The sequence below is a fragment of the Hemibagrus wyckioides genome, linkage group LG23, assembly GCF_019097595.1.
Source record: "Hemibagrus wyckioides isolate EC202008001 linkage group LG23, SWU_Hwy_1.0, whole genome shotgun sequence".
NCBI lineage: Eukaryota > Metazoa > Chordata > Actinopteri > Siluriformes > Bagridae > Hemibagrus > Hemibagrus wyckioides.
In genome coordinates this window covers 8235356-8258202 of record NC_080732.1, presented here as the reverse complement: position 1 = coordinate 8258202, position 22847 = coordinate 8235356, and the positions used below count along the sequence as shown (strand labels likewise).

The window sequence follows — 22847 nt, the reverse complement described above, 5'->3', positions numbered from 1 at the left end:
ACGTTCTTTTTCATAACTGTGCCATATGTCACACTCCAAACATGTTTCTGCTGACTGTTTTCCTGGGGGCTCCGTGCATGCTAAAGGTGTTAGCCATATTTCAGAAATGTGGTCATTGCCACAGAAAAGTTGCAGTGCTCCAATTAAAGTTGTGAAAAGTTTATGACGCATATTTTTTCCCCCTTGCTCTGCCTCGGTAATAAAAGAGAAGCATCATCACAATTAACACTCATTAGCTGAGTAAAATCAATCTACTAAGTGATCTCCCCACCGAGAACCATGCTGGACTGCAGTAAAAGCTGGTACACTTCCTTGGTTGTGCTGCTTGCACTTTTTGGATGCATCACAGCTGCACCCAGTAACTGTAAGTATCCCTGCAGCACAATGTATTACTAAAACCCTTCCTTTAAAGACATTTATATTCATTTAGAAACAAGACAACTAAACATGTACATGAATTGTGAAACTGCATACAGCTGTGGCATTTAGTTGCCATTTGTAGAGATTTGTTTGCTGACATTTATACCACCTTATGAGCTATAGTCATGTCGTAAAATGATTTACTTTGTTTAAATGCAAAATATCAGATAACGTCGTGTTTTAAAGATTGGTATTTTTCAATTCAGAGGTTGTACTTTGATACTTTATCAGCTACAAATGAATTTCATGCCATAAAAACATTATTTATTTGGTGAAAACTTATTCATTTCCAGATCGTCGACCTACCAGAGTGGGTCTTGTGTGCTGTGAGTCAGTCTCCAAAGCAATTATACCGCAACATATAAAGCTTACTGCATACAAGCGCCAGAATGCCCTAAAACCCTGTGTGGAAGCTGTCATGTAAATCCAACTAACACTTCATAATATTTAATTTTTTTAAAAATGAAATTCTCTAAAAGTCTATGGAATACTAAAATAAGGTAATTCTTGTTCTTTTCCCTCCTTAATCAATTCTTTATAGATTTTTCACCGAGAATGAAAAATATTGCTCTGACCCTGCTGCACGCTGGATCCCAAAGAAAATGAAAGGTATTGTACTAACATCAAGTTAATTTTACCTTTCAAACTATTACTCTAAAATATGCCTGTCTGATAGTCAGTGTTTCTCTTTAATGCATTAAAATGTAAAAACAACATATCGCATTTTTTTAAAACTGAAAGTTGAGATTTTGATAATTATAGCGCGTCATTAACTTGGGGATAAGTCAGTATTACAGGATCAGTATTACACACTTGGAATTTAAGTGAATCCTGTTATACATCACATTTCAGAAGTATATTTTGACCCATTTAGATCTAGGTCATCTTGGTAAGTAGCTTGACTGGCAGATATACTGATCTATGTATCTTATCTGTCTTACAGGTTTGAAAGAACTCACTGATTGAAAATGCTGGACAGATTGTTTGCAGCCACCTTTTTATTGCTTCAATAATTTCACATACATAAAAAAGAAAAAAAAAAAGTTGCATTAATGTACTGCATTTTAAAGAGTTTTGCATGCACTGCAAGGTAGAACAAGACAATTAACTCATAAATCAACATACAGTAACAAAGAGTTGGGAACTAAGCAATTTTTTATGACATTATAAGCTTTGCTATAACCCTTTAAAGCCTTTTATCACTTTTCTAAATGTGATTACATGTGTTTAAATACCTGATTAGTCAAGAGTCAAGTCAAGAAGCTTGCATTGTTTATTGATTAATACAAATAATGATGCATAGCAGAATGCTTAACCCTTAAAATTTAATCGTTTTTGAAAGAGAATGCAGAGAGTGCTTAATTATGTACAATGTATGTGGTTATGTTACATATGTACAACATTTTTGGAAGCCTTAAGGCTTAACTTTGTACTCTGTATGTTAATCCCTCTGTCTTCTTTATCAGTATGGATCCCAAGTAAAATATTACTTTCTTACTTAATAATTTTTGCTTCAGGTCAACTCCTATTGAAAATTAATGTAATATTATCTATATGATATATGGCAAGATTTGCAGCATATTTTATCATTTAAATTGTCTGCACTTTCACGATTATATAAATTCTGCATAATAAAACACCATTACCTTGCAAAACTGTGTCCTTTTGTTTCTCCTTGTACTTTGACCACTTCAGTATATTTAATACAATCAATATTTGTATTGATTCTGCATACATACTATAATCATTATCACTGGGAAACAAGATTGTGAGTGTGGAACTGCAAGTAGTGTTATTTATTTAGGAATAAGAAAAATGGGTGGAAGTAATAGCCTTGATGCTGTACTGCTCACTGTGATATATGGTGGACCGTAACCATGATAAAATAATAATTTGTAATAATTGTAATAATTTCAGTCTCACAAAAGGTTTGAGTGACACCACTAATACCATTCTATTCAAAGGATCACATAACTCTCGTTACTTTAACTACACAACCCAGTCTGGAAGTGTCATCGCCTTACAATTTTATTTTTCAAACACATTAGTTTCAGGTGACTTGGTAAATAACTAACAAATTAAAGCATGATTTGAATTTCAGTCTTTAGAAAGGTAAAACTGTCAAAAGAAACAACAGCAAAAATTTAACATGCAAGAGTTATGTGTTTGGATGTTGGATTTTGCTTGGGTTTGTAATTGCTAATTAGCAACTTTTCCATGCAAAAAGGCCAGGTGCTTTCCAGACACTGTTGTTCTGTATGCTTCGGCCCACCTGAGAATCGTGTTACAATCATGAATATTTCCGTGACGCCCAACATTGAATTGTCTATGCTAAAGACGCTAGACAGCACTTATTGATTCACCACTTTTGAAATCATTTTCAACAACAAACACTTGAATGCTCACGAGTCCACAGTTGACATGGATACTAGCTATTGAAATTGCAGTATCTGCGCTGCCTGCTAACATTGCTATGTATTTGCGCATGAAAAACATGCGTTTCTCTGCCACACTGTGTATAAATGAAACGATATAAATACACCTCACATCCTACCAACCTAAATAACTCCAAACTACAAAAGCTGCAGTTTATAAAATGTTGTTGATATATTAAAAAAATAATGATGATGAATTTTCTTGATAATCATATAATACTGTGTTAGGGATGTTGGGTCTTTATACGCCAGCTCAGATAAACATCAAGCATCATCACTCCTTATCACCACATCTTTAGACAGGAAGGAAATAGGAGTGGAAATACACCAGACAAGTCTGAGATACTGTAAGAGTCAAATACAAGGTGAAAAGGGTTTCAGGCAGGATGCCATTTCAGCTGTCTTTCCTGCTGAACTGATGCAGCCTTTATTTAATCTTAAAACATTCAGCTAATGGCTTTGTTCTTTTTTCATTATCTGGTGTGAAATTTGTGGTAGCTGTTGTATGTGGATGTGGTAGCTTAGTGGTTTTGGATTAATGGTCAGTTGCTTGTAAGTTTGCGTCCCAGGTCCACCAAGCTGCCGCTGCTGTGCCCTTGTATAAAATGAGATAAATTGTAAGTCATTCTGGATAAGGGTGTCTGCCAAATGCCAACAATATACATTAAGTTAGTGTTCTAACACTATCTGGCTTTTGACAAACTTTTTTTTAAACAAACTGAAGAGCAAAATAAACAGAAGATATAACAAAAATTCACAGAAAACGCTTTCTGGAAATAAATACTCATATAAAAAATAAAAAATCATAAGGCATTATATGTTTGTTCTCTGTCCTGAAGTAATTCTGACTACTCTGTCTGATGCCACAGAGACTCTTGACCAATCTGCCCAGTCACTCCAAAATTTTGCCCAATCCCATCCACTCTACAACATTTACAAACATTCATGGCCACAGGAACAAAAGTACTAAGAAGCTGAACAGGGTTGAGGGGTTTTACTGAAGGCCATGTGGAATGAAGTGTGTGGGAAAGAGTGAGATGAGTGGGGCTGTGCACTCAAGGCCAGAATTCACTTGGGTTAGCAGTGAGAGGAGTGGGTGCTTTATGACGAGGGAGGAGAAAACAAGGCAGGGCAATGGGTTGCTCAGGTGGGCGGCGTGGAGGTGAGAGCTCAATCATACAGCCACGGGGAAGGCATAGCCAGTCTGGGCATAGCAAGTACTGAGAAGGACACTTCTCAGCACAGACTTGAATATTAGAAATTGTGATGTCATAGTAAAAAATCTGGAGATAATTTGTAGATGCTGTTTTTATCTGGACTAAATAAGATAAAACATATATAACCATAAGCCCAGACTAAGTGTGTAGAGCAAAAGAAAACTTGAAAAGAAATGGATCTATTCCACCTGGCCATAAGGAAAAGACCGTTAAATAACTATGATGGATTTATAAGGATATCAGTTGCTCCAATGATGCAATTTCCTGCTTATGGGGACCACCAGGGGACCCCATGATTCTTAAAATAGATATGCAAAATAAGCACAAGCTACAATTAATTATGATCCATTCATCATGCAGTCACAGGGAGACCCCTTGTGGTGTGAAAAGTTGCAACTAACTAACAACGTAACTAACTTTAATGAGAGAAATATTCATATATGAAGAGAAATGTAAAACTAGACGAATGTGGATATTCACACTGCCACTCCAGCTGTACCAAATTCCTCAACAATACTTTTAATCATCCAACACATTTCTCAGTGGTTTACTGAAACTGACATGGCAAAAGGCTTTTTTCTCAATTTCCTTTGAGCCTAACAGCCTGGTTTGTTTTCACTTTCAGTTTCAGTGGTACAAATGAATGTCAAAGCGGCAGAGTTTTACTGATTCTCCTCACATGTCTTCAGCTCATCTGTTGCCTAGCTTCGAGGCATTTGTGCCCCCTGAATGAAGCACATTAATTTGTTACATAGATATTCTTATCCTGGCTGGCCTATCTAAAGAAGCATGTGAAGCTGACAGATATTGGCCGCTACAGAGACTTTGCTAAATGTTCTGGCAGAAGATATACAAATGTGCTACACAGTAGGTGCAGCTTGTGCAAACCTTAGTATAATATCTGAGCCACTTAAATGCAGCAGCAGGCCACCAGGTGGACCCAGAAACAAAGAAACAGGTCAGGAATCTGGTGTTATGTGGTATCTAAGAGCAACGTTCATAAAATCATTACTTTGGCATGCCATGCACCTTTCATGTAATATACTGCTCAAGTTCCATTACAATTCACAGGTCAACTATCAAATCCTACTACATTAGAATGGAGGTCCTCACAATTGTTTGACACGTTCTTTAACAAATCTAGATGTAAATATCAGGAAAAAGTTCTGTTATATTATACCATATTCATCTTTTTTATTTCAAACTCAAACATCTTCAGTGCATAGCAAAAACAAAAATATTGGCCTTGTCATTCCAATACTTCTGGAGGCAGCTGTGAATGAGCATAGTTTGGAGCTCAAGAACATCTGGCATTTAAACAGTATATAGGGAAGTGTTCCCCCATGCTCCCTCTGTCTAAGCTTTAGTATTCACTGCAATAAAAGTGAACTAATTGTTCAAAGGGTGGGGTGTGATGATTAATCTTGTTTTTATGCATGTATGCTTTTATGTATGCATTTTTACCTTAAAATGTGACTTACTCCAAGAGTGCATTCTAGCAGTATTTAAACTTGTTTTAATTTGTGTGACTTGACATTGACAGTGTATGTGACTGTTAGACAGTAAGCATAACACCTTCCCAAAGTTGTTGCATGAACAATGACATCTAAGGCCACCCACACTTATCATGTCTTGGTTTTTACTTTGAAGTAGAACTCCTTGCTCTAGCTGTAGCTTGCCATTTCGTATGTGGCTATGTTTTAATAGCAATGAGAACCTGGGTTACAATCTGGAAATTTTGCTCATTTTTCATCTGTAGGTCGCTGGGTCAAATGCTGTATGATTTTATTTGATTCTTGACCTGTGTTATGTTAAACTGTGGTTGTCTACAAGAAGTAAAGTTTGAGACGATATACCACCTTTCTAAAATTCATTCATTAAATGGTTGAGTACAAAGTGCGTTGTGTTTAGTACAACATTTGGGACACAACTTTAACATTAGACGTATGTTAAAAGTTTGTTGTTAAATTAACATCAACTCACATGCAACAGTTAGCCAGCAAGGTAACATATTTAAAGTTACAGTTTCATACAGTACAACTAATATATTTTTCCAGTAGATTTACAGTACAATAATTATGTATAATGTATATCTTTTAATACTTTTTAAAAATTCTTTCATGGTTGAAAAAAAATCTTTAATATACTCAAGCACATTTCCCATCTCTGCCAGCAGAGGTCCCCTGAATTCTAGCTAATGCCTTTTTATATTTGTTGGCTCACATTTCAAATTTCATTCATTTTTACACAGATCACACATGTACTGTACATGTATGGCAGACCGGTAAACCATTTTTGTGGAAGCAGGGGTGTGGTCAGTACAATCAGTAAGTGGGAGATGGAGTAACAGAGAAGCCACAAGCAAACTTGTGTGATAATTAAATTGTGGCAAGTTTCTACATTGTATGTGTTGCAGTTGGGCTTATGGTGGATGTTGGGTGATGCGGGGTTATAAAGTGTTGGGGGTCAGCTATTCTTGAAGTTGACCATGAACAGATAGATGAAGACAGAAGAGAAATGTTTTGTCTGTCTTTTGTGTGTTGGTTCTTTCCTGACATGTATGAATTTGCTAAATAGAATGCTGAAAAGCATTCCAGTAAGAAAATGTATATAAAGAAGCAAGGACCACATTACTCTCTTTCCAAAGCCTGCCTTCCGTGTCCTCATTCCCCTCGCTACCTACCAGGTTCTGTCCTTCAACACTGATCACTGCAACTAGTGCAGAGCCAGCATGCAGTCAAGATCACTGTGTCCTTTGAACTGTGGGGATTCAGTAAATTGTGTAACACATAATAATGTTTCATATATATAAAGTGAAGCAACTGACACAATTCTTCATTACCTTCAGGCATGACTCATTGATTTTAGTCTTTTCTTGTTATATTTTAAAGAATCTTTTGTTAATCATTGCAGAAAAAACCATATGTAATGACTATTATTCTATATAATAATAGGAGAAGATGGGCAGCTTTTTTTCTTTTGTTGACAGAGATGACCTGGTGTATTTAATGAAATAGAATTAGAACATTGGGGGTTTGATTCTCAGCTCTGCCATGTATTTCTGGGGTTTGCACATTCTCCCTGTGTTTCTCCCTGTCCATAAAATGTGACCGTGTGTCTCTGTGATGGGTTGGTACCCTACCCAGGGTGTCCCAAACCTTGTGCCTAGCACCCTATGGGTAGGTTTCAGGTTTGCCACAACCCTGTGTAAGATACACAAATAGTGTAATGATGGTCAGTTCAGATACCAGACTATATTGAATAATATTAGCATCAGTATTTTAATTGTGTCCTGCAGCATTTAGCACCATGGACAGTGGCACTGCAGCATAAATGCTGCTTGGATGACCATTTTAGTAAGACATTCAGGGACATAAAGCCAGAATGTGTTTAATTTTCAAGAAAAAAATGTCCAAGAAAAACTAAAAATGTCATATAGCATGAATATCTTAATGCATATCTGAAATTTATATATGTAATGTCTTGTAGGAGGAGGCAGATACAAGTGCAGATTATTAATTTAGTAAAGCACAAACTTCAAAAAATGTGAAAACAAACATGAACCGCGGATCCGAGGCATTGAACATGAAGATTATAAGTGATACTGTGAGACACATGACAACAAACAACAACTACCAAAAAAGCTTGATCATGAGACACTGAAATAATGGAACTTAAAAGTGTGTTGCTAACAAGCCATAGGCGAGAGTGATTAGTGAGACATGTCATGTGCAAGGGATGATTGGTAGTGTAGCTCTCTGCCCCTTTAGCACTACCATGACAGTGACATCCTCAGTGGCGCAGGAAGCCGGAACTTCCTGCTTCCGGCTAAATTGGAGCCGGGTGGCATTTTGACATCCAAGGTGGAGCAGAGAGACAGAGTGACATCCATGGTGAGGCTATGCACCATAATGGCATCCTCTGTGGTCTGGGTAGGTAAAGGGACATCCTCAGCTGAGCAACAAAATGGAGTGGTGTCCTCAGTGTGTTGGTTGTTTTAGCATGGTCAGGAGCCCACTAATTAAAAAAAAATTCCTGATGGGGCAAATGGCTTCAAGTCATTCCTGTGAGGTCTTGACATCAGGTGGTGCCTCTCCAGGATTTCTTGCTGGACCTCAATAACATCTGCTGAGTTTGGAATTTACTGTAAATTGTCCTGAGGACTAAAATTGTCTCAGAGTATGAGGGAGACAGCTCAGGAATTAAAAAATTCAGTCTAGTTTACATTTTGTTAATGTTTTTATTTGTTTACATGCTGTGTTTATTTGCTTAATTATTTTGCCACCTGCTGGCAGCTTAAATATAAAAACAAAAAGAAATTATAAAGTTAATTTTTGTTAAGTTATTTTTGCCCTTAATCAGTGTGAGGTGTTCTTTTCCCCATCTGGGACATGCTTCATTTACACAGCTGTTTGCAAAACTAGTGAACCTGATCTCTGATCCCCTTTAGCCATCAGCAAAAGGTGGTTCTATCAAATGCTAGGCTGAAGAGGTTAAGTTCAGTATTTAAATCTTTTTATAAATCTGCCGACAAATAATATATTTTGGCTTTGAATTTTTAATTTAATAGCATTTCGGTTTGCAATCAAATCATTATCACACCATCTGACCAAGGTCACTGAATCTGTGTGAAGACTCATACTGGACATCAGTTAGAGACTAAAAATATATATATAAATAACACTCCTCTGCAGGTACCTTGCAGACTTTACTTCCGAGAGTGTTTGACACCAGCATACTTCAGTGTTGTAATACTTCAAGTGTTGGCATCAGCAGACATGTCATTATGTCTGCGGGTAATCAATAAGGCCTGTATTGGGTTTTTTCCAGCTGTTAGGGTGAAGCAGCAATCTAGCCACTAGTGGTTCATAGATAAGATAGACTGCCACTACACATCTGATGGAGCAGATAAAACTGGTTTACACTGTTCACCAAACCCTGGCCTTTGAAAAAGGTACACCAAGTCCATCAGCTCAAAAGAAGATAGACAGAGGATTACAGAGGAGAAGAGATAGAGGATAGTACATTCATGAGTGCTTACAGTTCCTCTATCTGGGGCTGTTTGTATTAGTGGGCTAGAGGGTCTAAGCTCACTCACCTGCAATAGAATTACTATAAAGACTATTTCACTTGTGGAACTCATGTCATTATATTTGTGTTAACAACTGTTTTAAAGAGGGTTTTTTAAACCAGGTTCAACATGTCATAATAAAAACACAGAGAATGACATGAAATGATGTTGTGGAATCTGTAATGAACCACTGCAGATTCAACAGACCTTAGATTCAGTGACGGCTGTGTCATGAGTGACATGCCCCCTATAGTTAGCTCCATTTAGGATTATATCTTAGTCTGTTTCTGAGACATTTCTGTAACACGTAATCATGTTACAGACTCTGTCACAGGTGTAACGAACATGAATCAAGTGGATTATTTATTCTAATCATCAGTTCCACTCAAAAACGTTTAGAGAAAATACTTTTGCTTTGAATACTAATTCTTTGTTGAGAGAAGTTGATAGACTGATCAATTGCTGTTGTTTAATATTATTATATATTATATATCATTTGAATTTTTTTTCTCTGTATGAGAAATGTTTTTTTTAATGTATTCATTTATTTATTACTTTTCGTTAAATTAGCAGAATTTTATTGCATTGTCATACCTATTAATTAATTAAAAACATATTTAATAATCTTAAAATAACGAACAATTAAACATGTATTATTTCATTTTTTTTCAAAAATTTCATGTTTTATTTAATTTTGTTATTGTGTCATCACTCTGTGTATATTCTCTCTATATTGCTAGTGTATTACTCTAGTGGTATAGAGAGATGGTAAGAATTTTTTTTAATTATTATTATTTTTATATGTACTTTTTGTAATGTCACCAAGGGTTTCAATTCCAGATATCTAGTAGAGTCTAACTCTTGCATCAATCTGAGATATTATTGTAGGGAACATACAGTCCTCTCTCTCAGAGGCACAGTTCTCTACTTTGCTTTGATGCTGTTCTGTCAACTGGAACTGCTGAAATTGTGTTCAGGAATGACACTATTAGCTGAAATGGCCCTGAGAAGAATTTGCTTGTGAACGTGTATTTATGATAGAGTGAGCTGTGTGATATTAACCTGAAATAATCTAACTCCCATTCAATAATAAGAAGAAGAAAAACAAAACAGATGCCATAGGCCACTAGTTTCACATTGTGTTTTTTGATCATTACATTTATTTATTTGGAAGATAATTTAATATTTGTAAGTGAGGTAAAATTCCATCCCAGCTCCGAGCTGCAGCCTTTAGCTCAGTGAAACTCTGACAGATCTGGGATATAGAATCACAAACTTCAAGCTGCTAGAACATAATCCTAACTGAGTGACCACTGTGCTGACACAAATACTGTGACCTGGTTACATTATTGTAAGAAATGTTACTGAGTAGTTAGTGCTGAAGATTTTCACGTCACTGATGAACCTTTATGAAAGTGCTAAGCAATTTTCTTACCCAGTATTATAAGGTTTTACCATTTGTTTAGGTAACCATGCAAAGTTCAGGGCAGCATGGTGGCACAGCCAGTATCTTTGCTGCCTCACAGCGCTAGGGTTCACAGTTGAACCACAGATTCTGACCTCTGGTTACTGTCTATCTTTATATTCTCTGCATGATTTCCTGGTGTATTTGTGGGTTTCTTCTGGGACTCCAGTTTACAGGCAATTGTGTATAAAAAATGCAATGGGTATGAATAAGAATATGAGGTTGTGTGTGTGTGTGTGTGTGTGTGTTTGCGTGCACATGCTGTCCTGGTATCCCTTCCAGAGTGTATTAAAATCCATATACCCAAGATCCCACTGACTTGGTATTATATGGCTATATTAGTCATATGGTACCATAACACACAGACATAGAATTTATTTTTAAATTATGACACAGGAAAATATAGCCATGTACAGTGTGTAGCCGTTTTATATAATCTAGAAAACATGTCTATGACACTGAAGAAATTCAAACCCAAACTTGATTGTCAAATTAATTATGTTTTGTTTTGTTTCTGCATAAAGTAGTATACTTTACCTGCATTCACACTGATCACTACTCAAGTTTCTATCCTCAGTTGATGCTGAGTTTATCATAACAAAACATATTTGTAATGAGTATAGACTCCAGATTACACATTTCAAAATCTATTTCCTCTAGCCGTAATATTAGCATCATATCGTATACATCAGCAAATGAAATGAAATCAAACAAATCTAGACCGCATTTAGAAATGCATGACTCAGCATATTCCTTAAAAATCCTTTTGTTCTGAATTTATAGCTTCTTATGTAATGTCATATGTCTTTATCATTTACACTCCATAGATAACAAAGCTTTATGGGCATGACAACTGTTATAATTTTGTTAGAAAATAATACTTAAGAGCAGTTCTGTATGACTTTATGGATAGTATATACAGTAGGTAACGTGAAAGACATAGAAAGGACAAACTTACTCTTACTTCATAAATTATGCACTTTGGTGATAGAAAATTCAAAGAAATAAGCCACAGAAGAGCAATTCGTCATGGTCAGGGATGCTTATTAGCTTTCTAATTATTGTAACAGATGATTAAAGGGCTGCCATTAAATAAAATGCTACGTAACCAATCGTTTATGAACAGTGCTACATGTTTTAATGCTCATTAATTATTACCCATGATCAAATATTACAATCTTTATGACATATGTTGTAGGCTTCAGTGTAGAAGTAATGACTACTCGGGTTGTCCATTATGATACAGGAATAGAGAAATTCATCCATACTTTCTTTACAATCTTCAGAGTTGTGACAATAACAGTAGTGAATAAAATCAAACCAGTTTCATAGGAAATAGTGGAGAAGCTCAAAAGTAGTCACTAATTGTTTCATATAGGCGGCAACTTTGGTATACAGACAATTGTGAGTGGTCTGTTGGTGTATATACTGTATATTGTGCATTATATATACTGTATATTGAGCAGCATTAAATTTCTTTGTCATGTTTACACTCCACAATGGTGGTTATTATGAAGCTCATATGAACGTAGACACTCAGGGCTTTAAGAATTTGTGTTTTTCATAAGTAACTGGAAAGGTTTTTTCCACACAAATATTTATATATTCAAAGTAGATGGTGATCTCAAACCCTTTTCTGCTCTCTGAGATGCCACAAGTGCTTGTTTCATAATCATCTAAAATTTGAAGGCATTATCTTCAAGCACTGTGTAAGGTTAAAAATGCCAACAGTGTCCTGAATAGTTTTATATCAGACACATATTGAGGGGATAAAATAATTAATTAGCCTATATTGGCTGAAAATGCTACATTTGCATGTAGGAATAAGTGGAGGTGTGGTTGAGTGCTGGTTTGTGTATAGAGGGCGGAGCCAGGAAAAGTAAGGTACGGAAGTGTTGTGTGTTTCTGAGAGTGGTGACAAGGGCAGAAATGAGAGCCATCAGAGAGAGAGAGACAGAGAGAGAGAGAGAGAGAGAGAGAGAAAGGGGGGGGGCTGAACAGAGCCTTGTGTGTGTGTGTGTGTGTACGAGATAAAAGAAAAAGAAAGCAGTAAAAATAAAGAACCCATTTGAGTTGTTCCAAGCTTGTCTCCTATCCCCTCATTCCTGATCTTCCCCGCTTCTTGTTCTGCTCTGGATGGTTACTCTTTTGCCATAATTTTTAGACCAAAAGCGTAGTTGACATGATGACGTTCATGAATCATTACTATACCAATCCAAATGTCAGTGTCTAAGCACAACTCAGTTACATGATGTGTGCAGTAAGTAATATGTATATTAACATTATGTGCAACAGAAATTAAGATATTTAGAAATGAAGATATAATCACAATATAATTTTTTTTTTGAAGCAAATAATACATTAACATCTTTGAGCTGAATTTAATGCATTTTTGTTAGAATAAAATGACACCAGTTAAAGTAGTGTTTTATGGTGTCATTTAAGTGTGTACCGTGCATTTAAGCACTTTTCAACTAACATAGCATTCAAACTAAATACAATAGTTCAGTTTACATTCACATTGTGTACAGGTAAATGTAAGTATGATAAGTGGACATGTTTCTGGTGGTAGTATGTCTAGGCAGATGGACTAATGCTGAAGATATATCAGGGCTGTAGTTTCATGCCAGGGTGAGCACAAGTTCTAGGTTAATGCTGTGTTGCTATTTTGAAAGGGTGCAAGCCAAATCTTTAGAATTTTATGCTTTGTGAACTGTCATAAATGAATCTTATAGATTGGTGCAAAACAGGGTATGACATTTAAAAGCCCCCTCTGGATACAAAATCTACTGCCTCGTGAGACCCCTCTCTTAGCACAGATACAAAGATAAATGTTTTCCTGACTCCTAACACAGTTTTGGGACCATGACCCATTTTTTGGGGGAGAATCCCTGTTAACAGTCATCTGGAAAAGAAAGCTCACTCTCCTTTAATTCTATGGTTTTATTTAGTAGGGAATAAACAATAATTGTGGGGGCCTTACCAACTTCTGTAAACAACTAATCACATGTGACAACAACCAAAAAAGGAATACCAACATTCAGAAAACAGGCCTTTTCACACAATTATTAAGCAAGCATTTATGTGTTACTAATAAAATGTACATCATCATGAACAGCATAACCTTTGGCAGTGTGGTGTCTGGAGCACTCACGTGTGTGTCTACATCATGCCAAGAAGAAAGGACATCAACCATGATCTCAGAGAAGTAATTGTTGCTGCTCACCATTCTAAAGTCAAGATCCAGATTTGAACCCCACCTCCTTGCTGTGATGGGATCTTAAGAGAGCTGTGCATCAATCAATGGTTTGAAGCAATTTTGTAAAGAAGAGTGGGAGAAAATTTCTCCAAAATAATGTGTGAGACTCCTACAGAATATGTATAATTTACATTATTGTTGCCAAAAGGTGGTGCTAAATGTTACTGAATTATAAGGTGCACTTTTTCCCACCTGGTTTCTGAATGTTGGTTACTTTTTGGGGAAAAATAACTATATATTAACTATGTATTGAAATTTGTTGTTTTTGTTGTCGATGATGTTGTCATCATCACCTGAGGTTATTTGTTTATAAAAGATGTTGAGAACCACACAATTGGTATTTAGACCCTGATAAATAAAAACGTAGAATTTAACTGAATCTCAGACTTCATTACTTAATCCATCAGTGGAGCTTTAATAACGGTATTGATTTTAAATATTATAATTTTACTATGTTTTAAAAAGCAACACATCATACTTTCTATACATTTATACATGTCATCCATGAAAAGTATTGATACATCTTTGGTATTCACATCATGCAGGACCGAACCTGATGGTCATGTCACATTAACACCCTGGCGAAGAAGGCCTGCCAGGGTCTTTACCACTTTAGACACATAATGGACTTTAAACTGCCCTCTAAATTGCTAAGAAACTTTTACACCTGCACCTTCGAGAGCATCATGATGGGAAGCATCGCAGCCTGGTTTGGGAACAGAACCAAGCAGGACAGTTATTCTCTCCAGAGGGTTGTGCAATCAAGTGAGCACACCATCCACACTGAGCTCACTCTCCTGCAGTCTATCTACCGCAAGTGGTGCTGGACCAAGGCCAGGAAGATTCTGAAGGACCTCAGCCATCAAGAACAGAGCAATAAACTCTTCCCTCTGCTGTGGTCAGGGAAGCGTTTCCGCTTTTTGAAAAAATAAGAAATTATATACTGCATTTCTCCTCTGATTATTTTAAAGTCATACCCCTGCCCAGCAGGAATGAAAAGTAATGACGCTCATTGAGACAACATTAATATATTTTTTTGTCACAGTGGGTAAAAGACACATAGAGGTGTATTTAACAGGTGTCATTCTTTTACGAACAGTGATAGCTAACATTAATAGTAAACAAGCTGGCTAGCTAGAATTTTCAATAAAAATGAATCATAATAATAATAACAAAGTGACTGTAGCCTGCTCTGTATTGAAAGGTCTTGTTTAGTCCACTTTATGTCATTGTCAATTTTTTTTATTTATATTTTATTGATAATTAGAACACACTTGCCATTAAATAATCACAAGAATGCTGAAATAATAGCTGTGGGTTTTAAGAGGGAATTCAGTCCATCCCACTCTTTCTTTCAGAGCTCCAGTGTCCAGCTCTGTGTGTGAATCAGCAGGCAAACCTATGTGAAGCGATGTCCAATGTGGACTATACCAACAGCAGTGAACGGCAGGGAGTTTTAACACTTTGGAGGACTGTACCAATGTAAATGAGAAAGGGACGGGTGCTGTAGTTATAAGGCTGGATCTGTGAGTAAAGACTAGTCTGTGTAAGTTTCAGAGCCGGACAGAAAGCTCATGGCTGTGCATTCATTCCGCTATGGACTGAGCACCCGCATTAAACTGATTTATTTTTCGGCGGTCAGTCAGAGCGCGAGCTGATGCGCTGAACCGCAGCGGGTTCTTTTCCGCGGTGCAAATCCTGATCCTGTTTTCTGACTCGGTCCAGGAGAAAACATCAGTGCCAGCACTAGGTGTGCGTGTTAGAAGGACTATAGAAGTGTGTGGACAGTATAGGAGAACGATGGGGAGGATGAAGATGGTGCGCTCGGGCTTCTTTCCGCTCCTCTGGATCTTCAGAATCAGCATCAACTCGCACGCGGCTCCTTCATCTGCCCGTAAGTTTCTCTTTAGGGATTATTGTCTGTAGTTGCACTTGATAGATTAGGGCATATTGGACAGAGTTGGATTTGATAGTTTAGTGCTTATTGGCAGGACATTGTGGCTTCATGCCAAGTGTGATGCAGGTTTGAGAAGATTTGGGCAGGATGGGGAGCCTCAGGGCATCATGTCTGATGGGTACCAGGGACTTATTGTGTGGTCTTCAGTGGATTCAGTTCTGAATATTTATTCTGGTCATCTCAGACAGTTTTATCGTTGCATGCAGTTTTATTCATTTCTTTTTCTTCTCCACTCCATTGTTTTGAAAAAATTAATTATAATCAAATTAATTCACTACTGCAAGTGTGCTAACTGAGTTGTTGATATCAGTATTAAGCCCTGAAAAACCTCCAGAATACCTGTTAGGGTACATGTTTGTTTTTGTTTCATTGTTTTGTTCTGTTTACTTGTCATTCATCTGTGAGCTCTGTCTAAACAGACAACAATTTATTCTGAGATTTTTACCTGCATCATTGAAAATCAGACTCAAAAACTCCTGCTCCTGCTTTCTCACTGGGAGAAGTTTGGCTTGGGGTTGTAAGCAAAATGCAGTTTGGTAAACTAAAAGTTTGAGAATGTTTGTGTTGATACTCTATTATCTAAATCCTTTTTGTGAATGTGGCAACTGGCAATTTGTGAATGTGGCTGAGAGTCAGGCATTGACTTTGCAGTTGCTTGTTGAGGGAGCAGGAACCAGCTGTCTGTGTTTTACCTTGTTAATTGAATTAAACATACAAACAACAGAACAGATGAAAAGAGTTTCATAAGAACTGTACAAACCTGCAGGATGTTTGTGGTCTTATAAAATTATAAAAATTGATTGGTAAAAATCAATATACATCTAAAACGTAATGTATCCAGGCTATTCAGGGATTTTACCTTGATTGGTAGTATCGAGCTCAAATAATGACTTATTATTACTCAGAATCTAGAGTATAGCTTAAATCTTTAATCAGTTTTTAGTTATTTTATTTCTTACTAATTGTCTTTTGTGGGTATATTAATAAAAAAAAATCTGTAGAGTTGTGTATACATAGCTTGGTTTATATGATTAGCTGATGGTTATTAAGAAATAGACTGTGCAAATTAAAGAAAAGTCACATTTCAGCACTGGCAGCTAAAAGCAGTGCATTCGGCTGACAAATGTGCTTGCAGCATCAGATAATCACAGTGGAAGCTTGTCTTGAGTAATGAGATTAAAGCTCTTCAATAATTGTCTGGTTTTGTGCACCAAAATTAGAAGCAGTCCAGCCATTACATGAGCTGACCTAAAATAATAAGTATTAAATGAAACACCTGGATTTATTTCAGAGGGAAATTCTCAGGGGAAGAAAGTGGATGTACTTTGAAAAGAGAGTCTGTTAATTATCATCACTTTGTTGTTTGCTTTTTCATTTTTACTGTTCATTTTCAACAGATCTCCAGTGAATTATGAATGTCATTCTTTAATTGTGTTCTGGACATGACCAGCAGCCTTTCAGTCCTTTCTCCTTGTCTCATTAGTCAGTTAGAGCAATTAAATTCATTGGGTATGTGTAGTTACATCAAATATGATTTTATATGACATCCATGTACGTGGTTGAAAAGTCTTTGCTCAATGAACTGTGTTATTTTAGTGGAATGTGAATGTGCCACTGTGTATTTCACTCAAAGACGAAGCATCTCTGAGTCTGCCAAACGATCATTTATCACAAGGGAAATCTTTACTCTGGAAGCCAGGACTCAGCACTGAGTTAACAAAGTGTTGTTGATCGCTGATATGCTGTCCCTATGCATTGCTTATGATTCATTTAGCTTCAGTGTTATTAGACATGACAGAGCATTACTGTGAATCTCTGTGGTATCAAGTTGCTATTTTAATTGCTTATAACAGTTTTGTTGGATATTTGAATTACAACATATTAAAGGCTTGCTTTCTCACAATCAGACTAAGAGCAAAAATGTTTTCACCTGAAATGATTTGACTAAATGATGATAGACTAAATTCCAGATGTATATGCATTATTGCAGTGATTGCACGTTATACATTCCATTTGTTCTAGGAGGTTCTAAATGTCTTTCTTATCATCGAATGCCAGTGATCTTAAAACTGACTACATCAGAAGTTTGCATTTAAATGAGCAATCTTTCTGTGACTGAACTTCTGAACTCTTCTGTTTAAATCACTCATGGAAAATTCATTTAGCTATCCATGCAGATTAAATGGCGTATTTAAGCAGCTTAACACAACAAATTGAACGCATGGATGGGGTGTAATAACAGCATTTTTTATCATTTGCTGAATGAGTTGGCATGATAATATAGTCAAAGGGACATGGTGGCTTAGTGATTAGCCTCGCACCTTTGAGGATGGGGGTTCAGTTTCGCCTCTGATCCGCATGCTTTGGGAGTTTCCTCCCCTAGTCCAAAGACATATGTTTAAGGCTTATTGGCATCTCTAAATTGCCTGTAGTGTGTGAATGGATGTATGTGGCTTATGTGAGTTTGTCCAGGGTGTCCCTCATCTTGTGCCCCGGGGATAGCCTCGAGGTTCCTTGTGACCCTGTGTAGGATAAGATGTTTAGAAAATGGATGGATAAATTGAATATATAGTCAAACGTGGCAAGATGTTGCTGTGGGTAACCATTGCACTTTACAGCTCCAGGGTCCTGGTTTGATCCTGAGCATGGGTCTTTGTGGAGGTCTGCATTTGTGGAGTCCACATGCCTATGTGTGTCTCGGGTTTCCACCTTTCAAAAAGATGCCAGTAGATGTATTAGGTACCACATATTGCCCCAAGGTACTAATATTTATGTGCATGGTGCCCTGTGATGAACTTGTGTCCCATTTAGAGTGTGTTCTCTATAAAGTAGCCACTGAAGATAAAAGAAAAATATATATCATGGTGGTATGTCAAATAATGTCCAATTTTTGCACCTTTTAATACAATTAGCATTGTATGTTAAGTTCAGATTTTGAATAAAGCACAAAAAAATAGGTGCTTTTTTATTCTTAAGTAAGACGGAAACATTGGCATAACCAATAGATATGAGAGGATACACTATTTTAAAACAGGAGGTAGTCCTGACATCACTGACACAAATAAAATATTACATTTTAATACATTTCTTTTGGACATCAAATTGAACCACTGCAATGTCAATCAGTGCACTGTACTGTGGCAAAATAGATTAAGATTTATAACATAAGTCATAATTTCCCCATTAGCATTTTATTTGAATCTTTTACACTGTCAGAAATGTATTTCATGTCAGCGTTGTTAATATGGAAAGATTGTTTGTGGCTTAACTGAAGGCTAAATGATAAATTCCTGTCATTGCCTCTCTTACTGCTGTCTGACAGCCACCTGAAACACATAAGCATGTCACACTTACCAATGAAATTGTAAGATGAAAAAAATCTTTTGTATTTTTATTTTGATTTTTGTATATTTCCTCATCTCACTGAAAGTAATTCACTGCCAGCACAGCACACGGTGTGCTTCTGAATTGTTCTAGGCACAAGTGAGGCTTAAGGGAAGAGCAGCACATAGGCTTAGATTTTAACCCATGTTTATCAAGCAAGACATAATAGCAGCTGGAGTGCATGTATATACAGTGCATGTACATGGCAACTGCCTCAGCTGGCTGCCCTACTGGTGTGAATTCTGCATAATGAAAAATGTTGAGCAGTAGTGCACTACGGGCCGATTATCTCTTGTTTCTTATAAGCTCACCGTGGGGAAAATGAAATGAGGATATACTTGTTTGACTCATTGGCTTAAATTTTTGGACTATTAAGTAATATTTGAGACAACTATATTCCTTCATACCTGAAGAATAATATTAAAGTTTATACTGTAACCACATAAAGCATTAATTTGTCGCAGTATTCCATTTTAATTTTATAGATAAATACTACTAATTTAAAGGGTCAATGCAAGCCTTTTATTCAGATTTATCACCAAAATAAAAGTGTGCAAATGTGCAGTTTTTAAACTCAGATGATAGATATCCCATAATTAATTGGGATAGCTGATCGGTCTTAATTTGGTTACCAAATATATGTCTATTTTCATTCCATGTGAAATATATTTGGCTTGTGCTGTGGGAGTGGCAGTAATGACTGCAGGCAGAGGATGCAGGACTGAAGTAATGTCGCACTACCTCTGTGCCACCTTGGGGAAAAATAAGATCGCACATAAGAATGCACAGTGACTGGTTTACACACAGCAGGCTTGATTTCAGCTCCACACTCTGCTGTCACACTCTCTGTCAGAGCATTCAGCCATTCCACTGTTCCACTGAATATTTATCCAGGTACACTTGTTTTTTGATACCAGTGGATTATGGGTCATTTGGAAGTCTTTCTGGACCATTATATAGCTTACACTATTTCCTTAGTGTGGATTACATTTTGTAGTGTTTCTCCATGCTGTTTGGGAGCATTGTAAGTAGCTTTTTCTCTCATACTGTGATTCACCAAGACATTGTTACTGTGTCTGGAGCAAAGTCCACAACTGATTGGACTATGTGTAGCTACAAACTGCTAATCTGAAAGAGATGCCAGTATAATTGAAAATATTTTTTGAACTCATTTTCCACACTTGTGTCATTTACTAATTCCCAACCTCCTGCTGGCTCTCCTCTTATACATGACAGCTGTCAGCCAGGGAGGGTGAAGACTAGCACATGCTTCCTTCTTAGATATGTGAAACCACCCACTGCATCTTTTCATGCTGCTAATGATGCATGTCACAGGGCAGCTAAACACTCAGAGGAAAGTGCTAATTGCCCTCTTCTACATACACAAGCTGTCTGTGATAGGCTAGTGAAGCTGTGATTGACAGGGAGAAAGTAATGCTGTCCCTATCACCCAGAATGCAAATGTTCTCTTGGCCCCTAGCCACAGATGCCTGTGGCATTTTCGAGATTCAAACTCATGCTCTGCCAGCACTAGAGCAAACACTTCTCTGTTTCACAAGTCCTACAATTCAAAATTCTAATTTAGTAAGACACTGAAGTTTGTAAGACTTGTTGTCTTCTGGCATGGAGGATAAATGTTCAGATATTTAGGGTGAATCAAAATATAGCCACCTTAAGTGCATTCTGTACCTAATAATCCTCTCAGTAGATGCCAAAAGCAATAACTAAAATCTTAAATGTATAATGGAAATGATTGCAGGTATACTGTTTGTGGCCATTGCGAAAGGCAGGTTTATCTCATTAACCCCTGTGAGAATGGAGTTTGCAGTCCTGAGATGACACACACATGAATAGTGGGTTAAGTACCTATCAGTTCCTCTCTCATCTGGTTCTTATTACTCTGAGCCAGAGTTATACACCAAGTGCATCGTGCAGGTCAAATCTTATCTTTATTTTAATGTCCACTGCTGCACTGGAGCCTGGCTTTTATTAACAGTCTATAATAAGGCCCTTGAGTGTCACAGCAGAAAGTGTTCATCCTATCGTTAGGAGATCATGAGTTCAGATGTTGACAGTGCTACAGCTATCTGTGGCCAGGAGCAAAGGGAGCAAAATTGGCCATGCCACGGGATGGTGTACTTTTTCTCTCGTATCAGTCAGTGTGACAGTAGTCAATAGTGGGTGCCTGTGAGCTCAGGGTTGCAGAAGAGGCACTTAGCCCTTTGCTCTGTGATGTAGCATGTGCAGCAGTTTGAAAAGGTAGAGAGGCTGTGTTCCAGAGGAAGCACATAAACCTCACCGACCAAGTATAGAAAAAGGGGTAACACTTACCGAGATCCCTATGCCTTGACACAGATGTATCCTTGTCATCCACAGGCTGTCATCTGCTGTCATAAGTTGACATGTGTACAAGAATATAACAGTGTAATATTGACATTATCTGTAATTGTCATGATAGGTAGATTCCATGACAGCTTGTGCTTTTTTCCTGAGCATTCCTGAGAATTCTGCAGATATATATGGTGTTCTATCTAAGGCAACTGTCATAATAATGATGATATAATCTCTTTTGTCACATCATGAAAACCACTAGAAAAAAATATACTGCAAATTTATGACAAACATATTTGAGGATTATTAACAATAATTAATAATAATTAATACAACAGCAGTGTTGCCATTAATTGCCCCAAATACTGTACCTTATGAGTACCACATTGAGTAAAGTCATGCTACACATTCATTGTATTGTTTTTATAGCTGTTCATTAGTTTATAAAGCTTTTATGTGTTCTTAATTAATAATATATCTACAAAATAACTGATTTGTGACTCCCGGTAAGCAAATGCACAGATATCAACAAGGATATATTTCAGCAAACTGTATATTAATGTGGATATCTGTTTCCCCACAGGATAAAATAGAAACTGTTTTGCTTTCAGGTGAGATTTTCACTGCTGTTGTTGGGAGAGTGCAGTCAAATTAGTTATATACTAGCCAATGACAGATGGCTAGCAACACTAAAGCAGGGGCAGGAAGAGGGAATGGTTTTGTTAAGCAAAGCAGATAAGAAGTGGCTAGAATAGCACAGTCAGAAAAAATAAGTCTCAAAAAGCAGACTGAAACATAAGCTTAGCTGATGCCATCTTACATTTTTATTAAATCAATAGGTGGCTTTAATCCACCTAAAGTGGAACAAGCAAACGGGAAACAACTATTCCTGTTGTCGAGACTCAAAACATCATTAGACCACCACATCAAGTACAAATATAAGCCCTGACACAAGACCTCTGCATCCATTTCTCTGCACTTGGAGCCTTAAAATAAACATTAAGATATTCCTGGAGCTTTCGCCAATAATTTCCATTCCAAGAGCACAGACAGAGTCATTTAGATTAATCACTGCACTTTCTGATAAGTGCATATTCCAGAAGAAGCCTCAGATTTTCAACATGAGTTATCACTACATACAAAGTTTTGAAAATGTACTAGCAGTGGCTAGGGATTTCACCAAAGAAATTAAGGCCAAAATATCAATATGATCAGTTTATATGAGTATGAATCTGATTTTAATTCTACCTGAGCCACAACAGTGTTTTTGTGAATCTTTGTGAAGCGAAATCAGCTAAGGCTAACCAT

At 36.9% G+C, this 22847-nt stretch overlaps 2 protein-coding genes across 2 annotated transcripts in view; both read left to right on the top strand.

The window, feature by feature from the left end:
• The first annotated feature begins 201 nt into the window (after positions 1-201).
• On the top strand, positions 202-2066 carry ccl34b.4 (chemokine (C-C motif) ligand 34b, duplicate 4). Its single transcript, XM_058376788.1, has 4 exons — positions 202-364; positions 714-840; positions 962-1029; positions 1364-2066. Exons 1-4 carry the CDS (start codon positions 280-282, stop codon positions 1384-1386), a joined length of 303 nt encoding a protein of 100 aa, XP_058232771.1. The 5' UTR covers positions 202-279; the 3' UTR covers positions 1387-2066.
• Positions 2067-15399: 13333 nt separating this feature from the next.
• LOC131344581 (contactin-associated protein-like 2) overlaps positions 15400-22847 on the top strand; it is a 234823-nt gene continuing 227375 nt past the window's right edge. Inside the window, exon 1 of the mRNA XM_058376980.1 lies at positions 15400-15761. Coding sequence (XP_058232963.1) covers positions 15668-15761 — 94 coding nt within the window. The 5' untranslated portion in view covers positions 15400-15667. The remainder of the gene's footprint in view (positions 15762-22847) is intronic.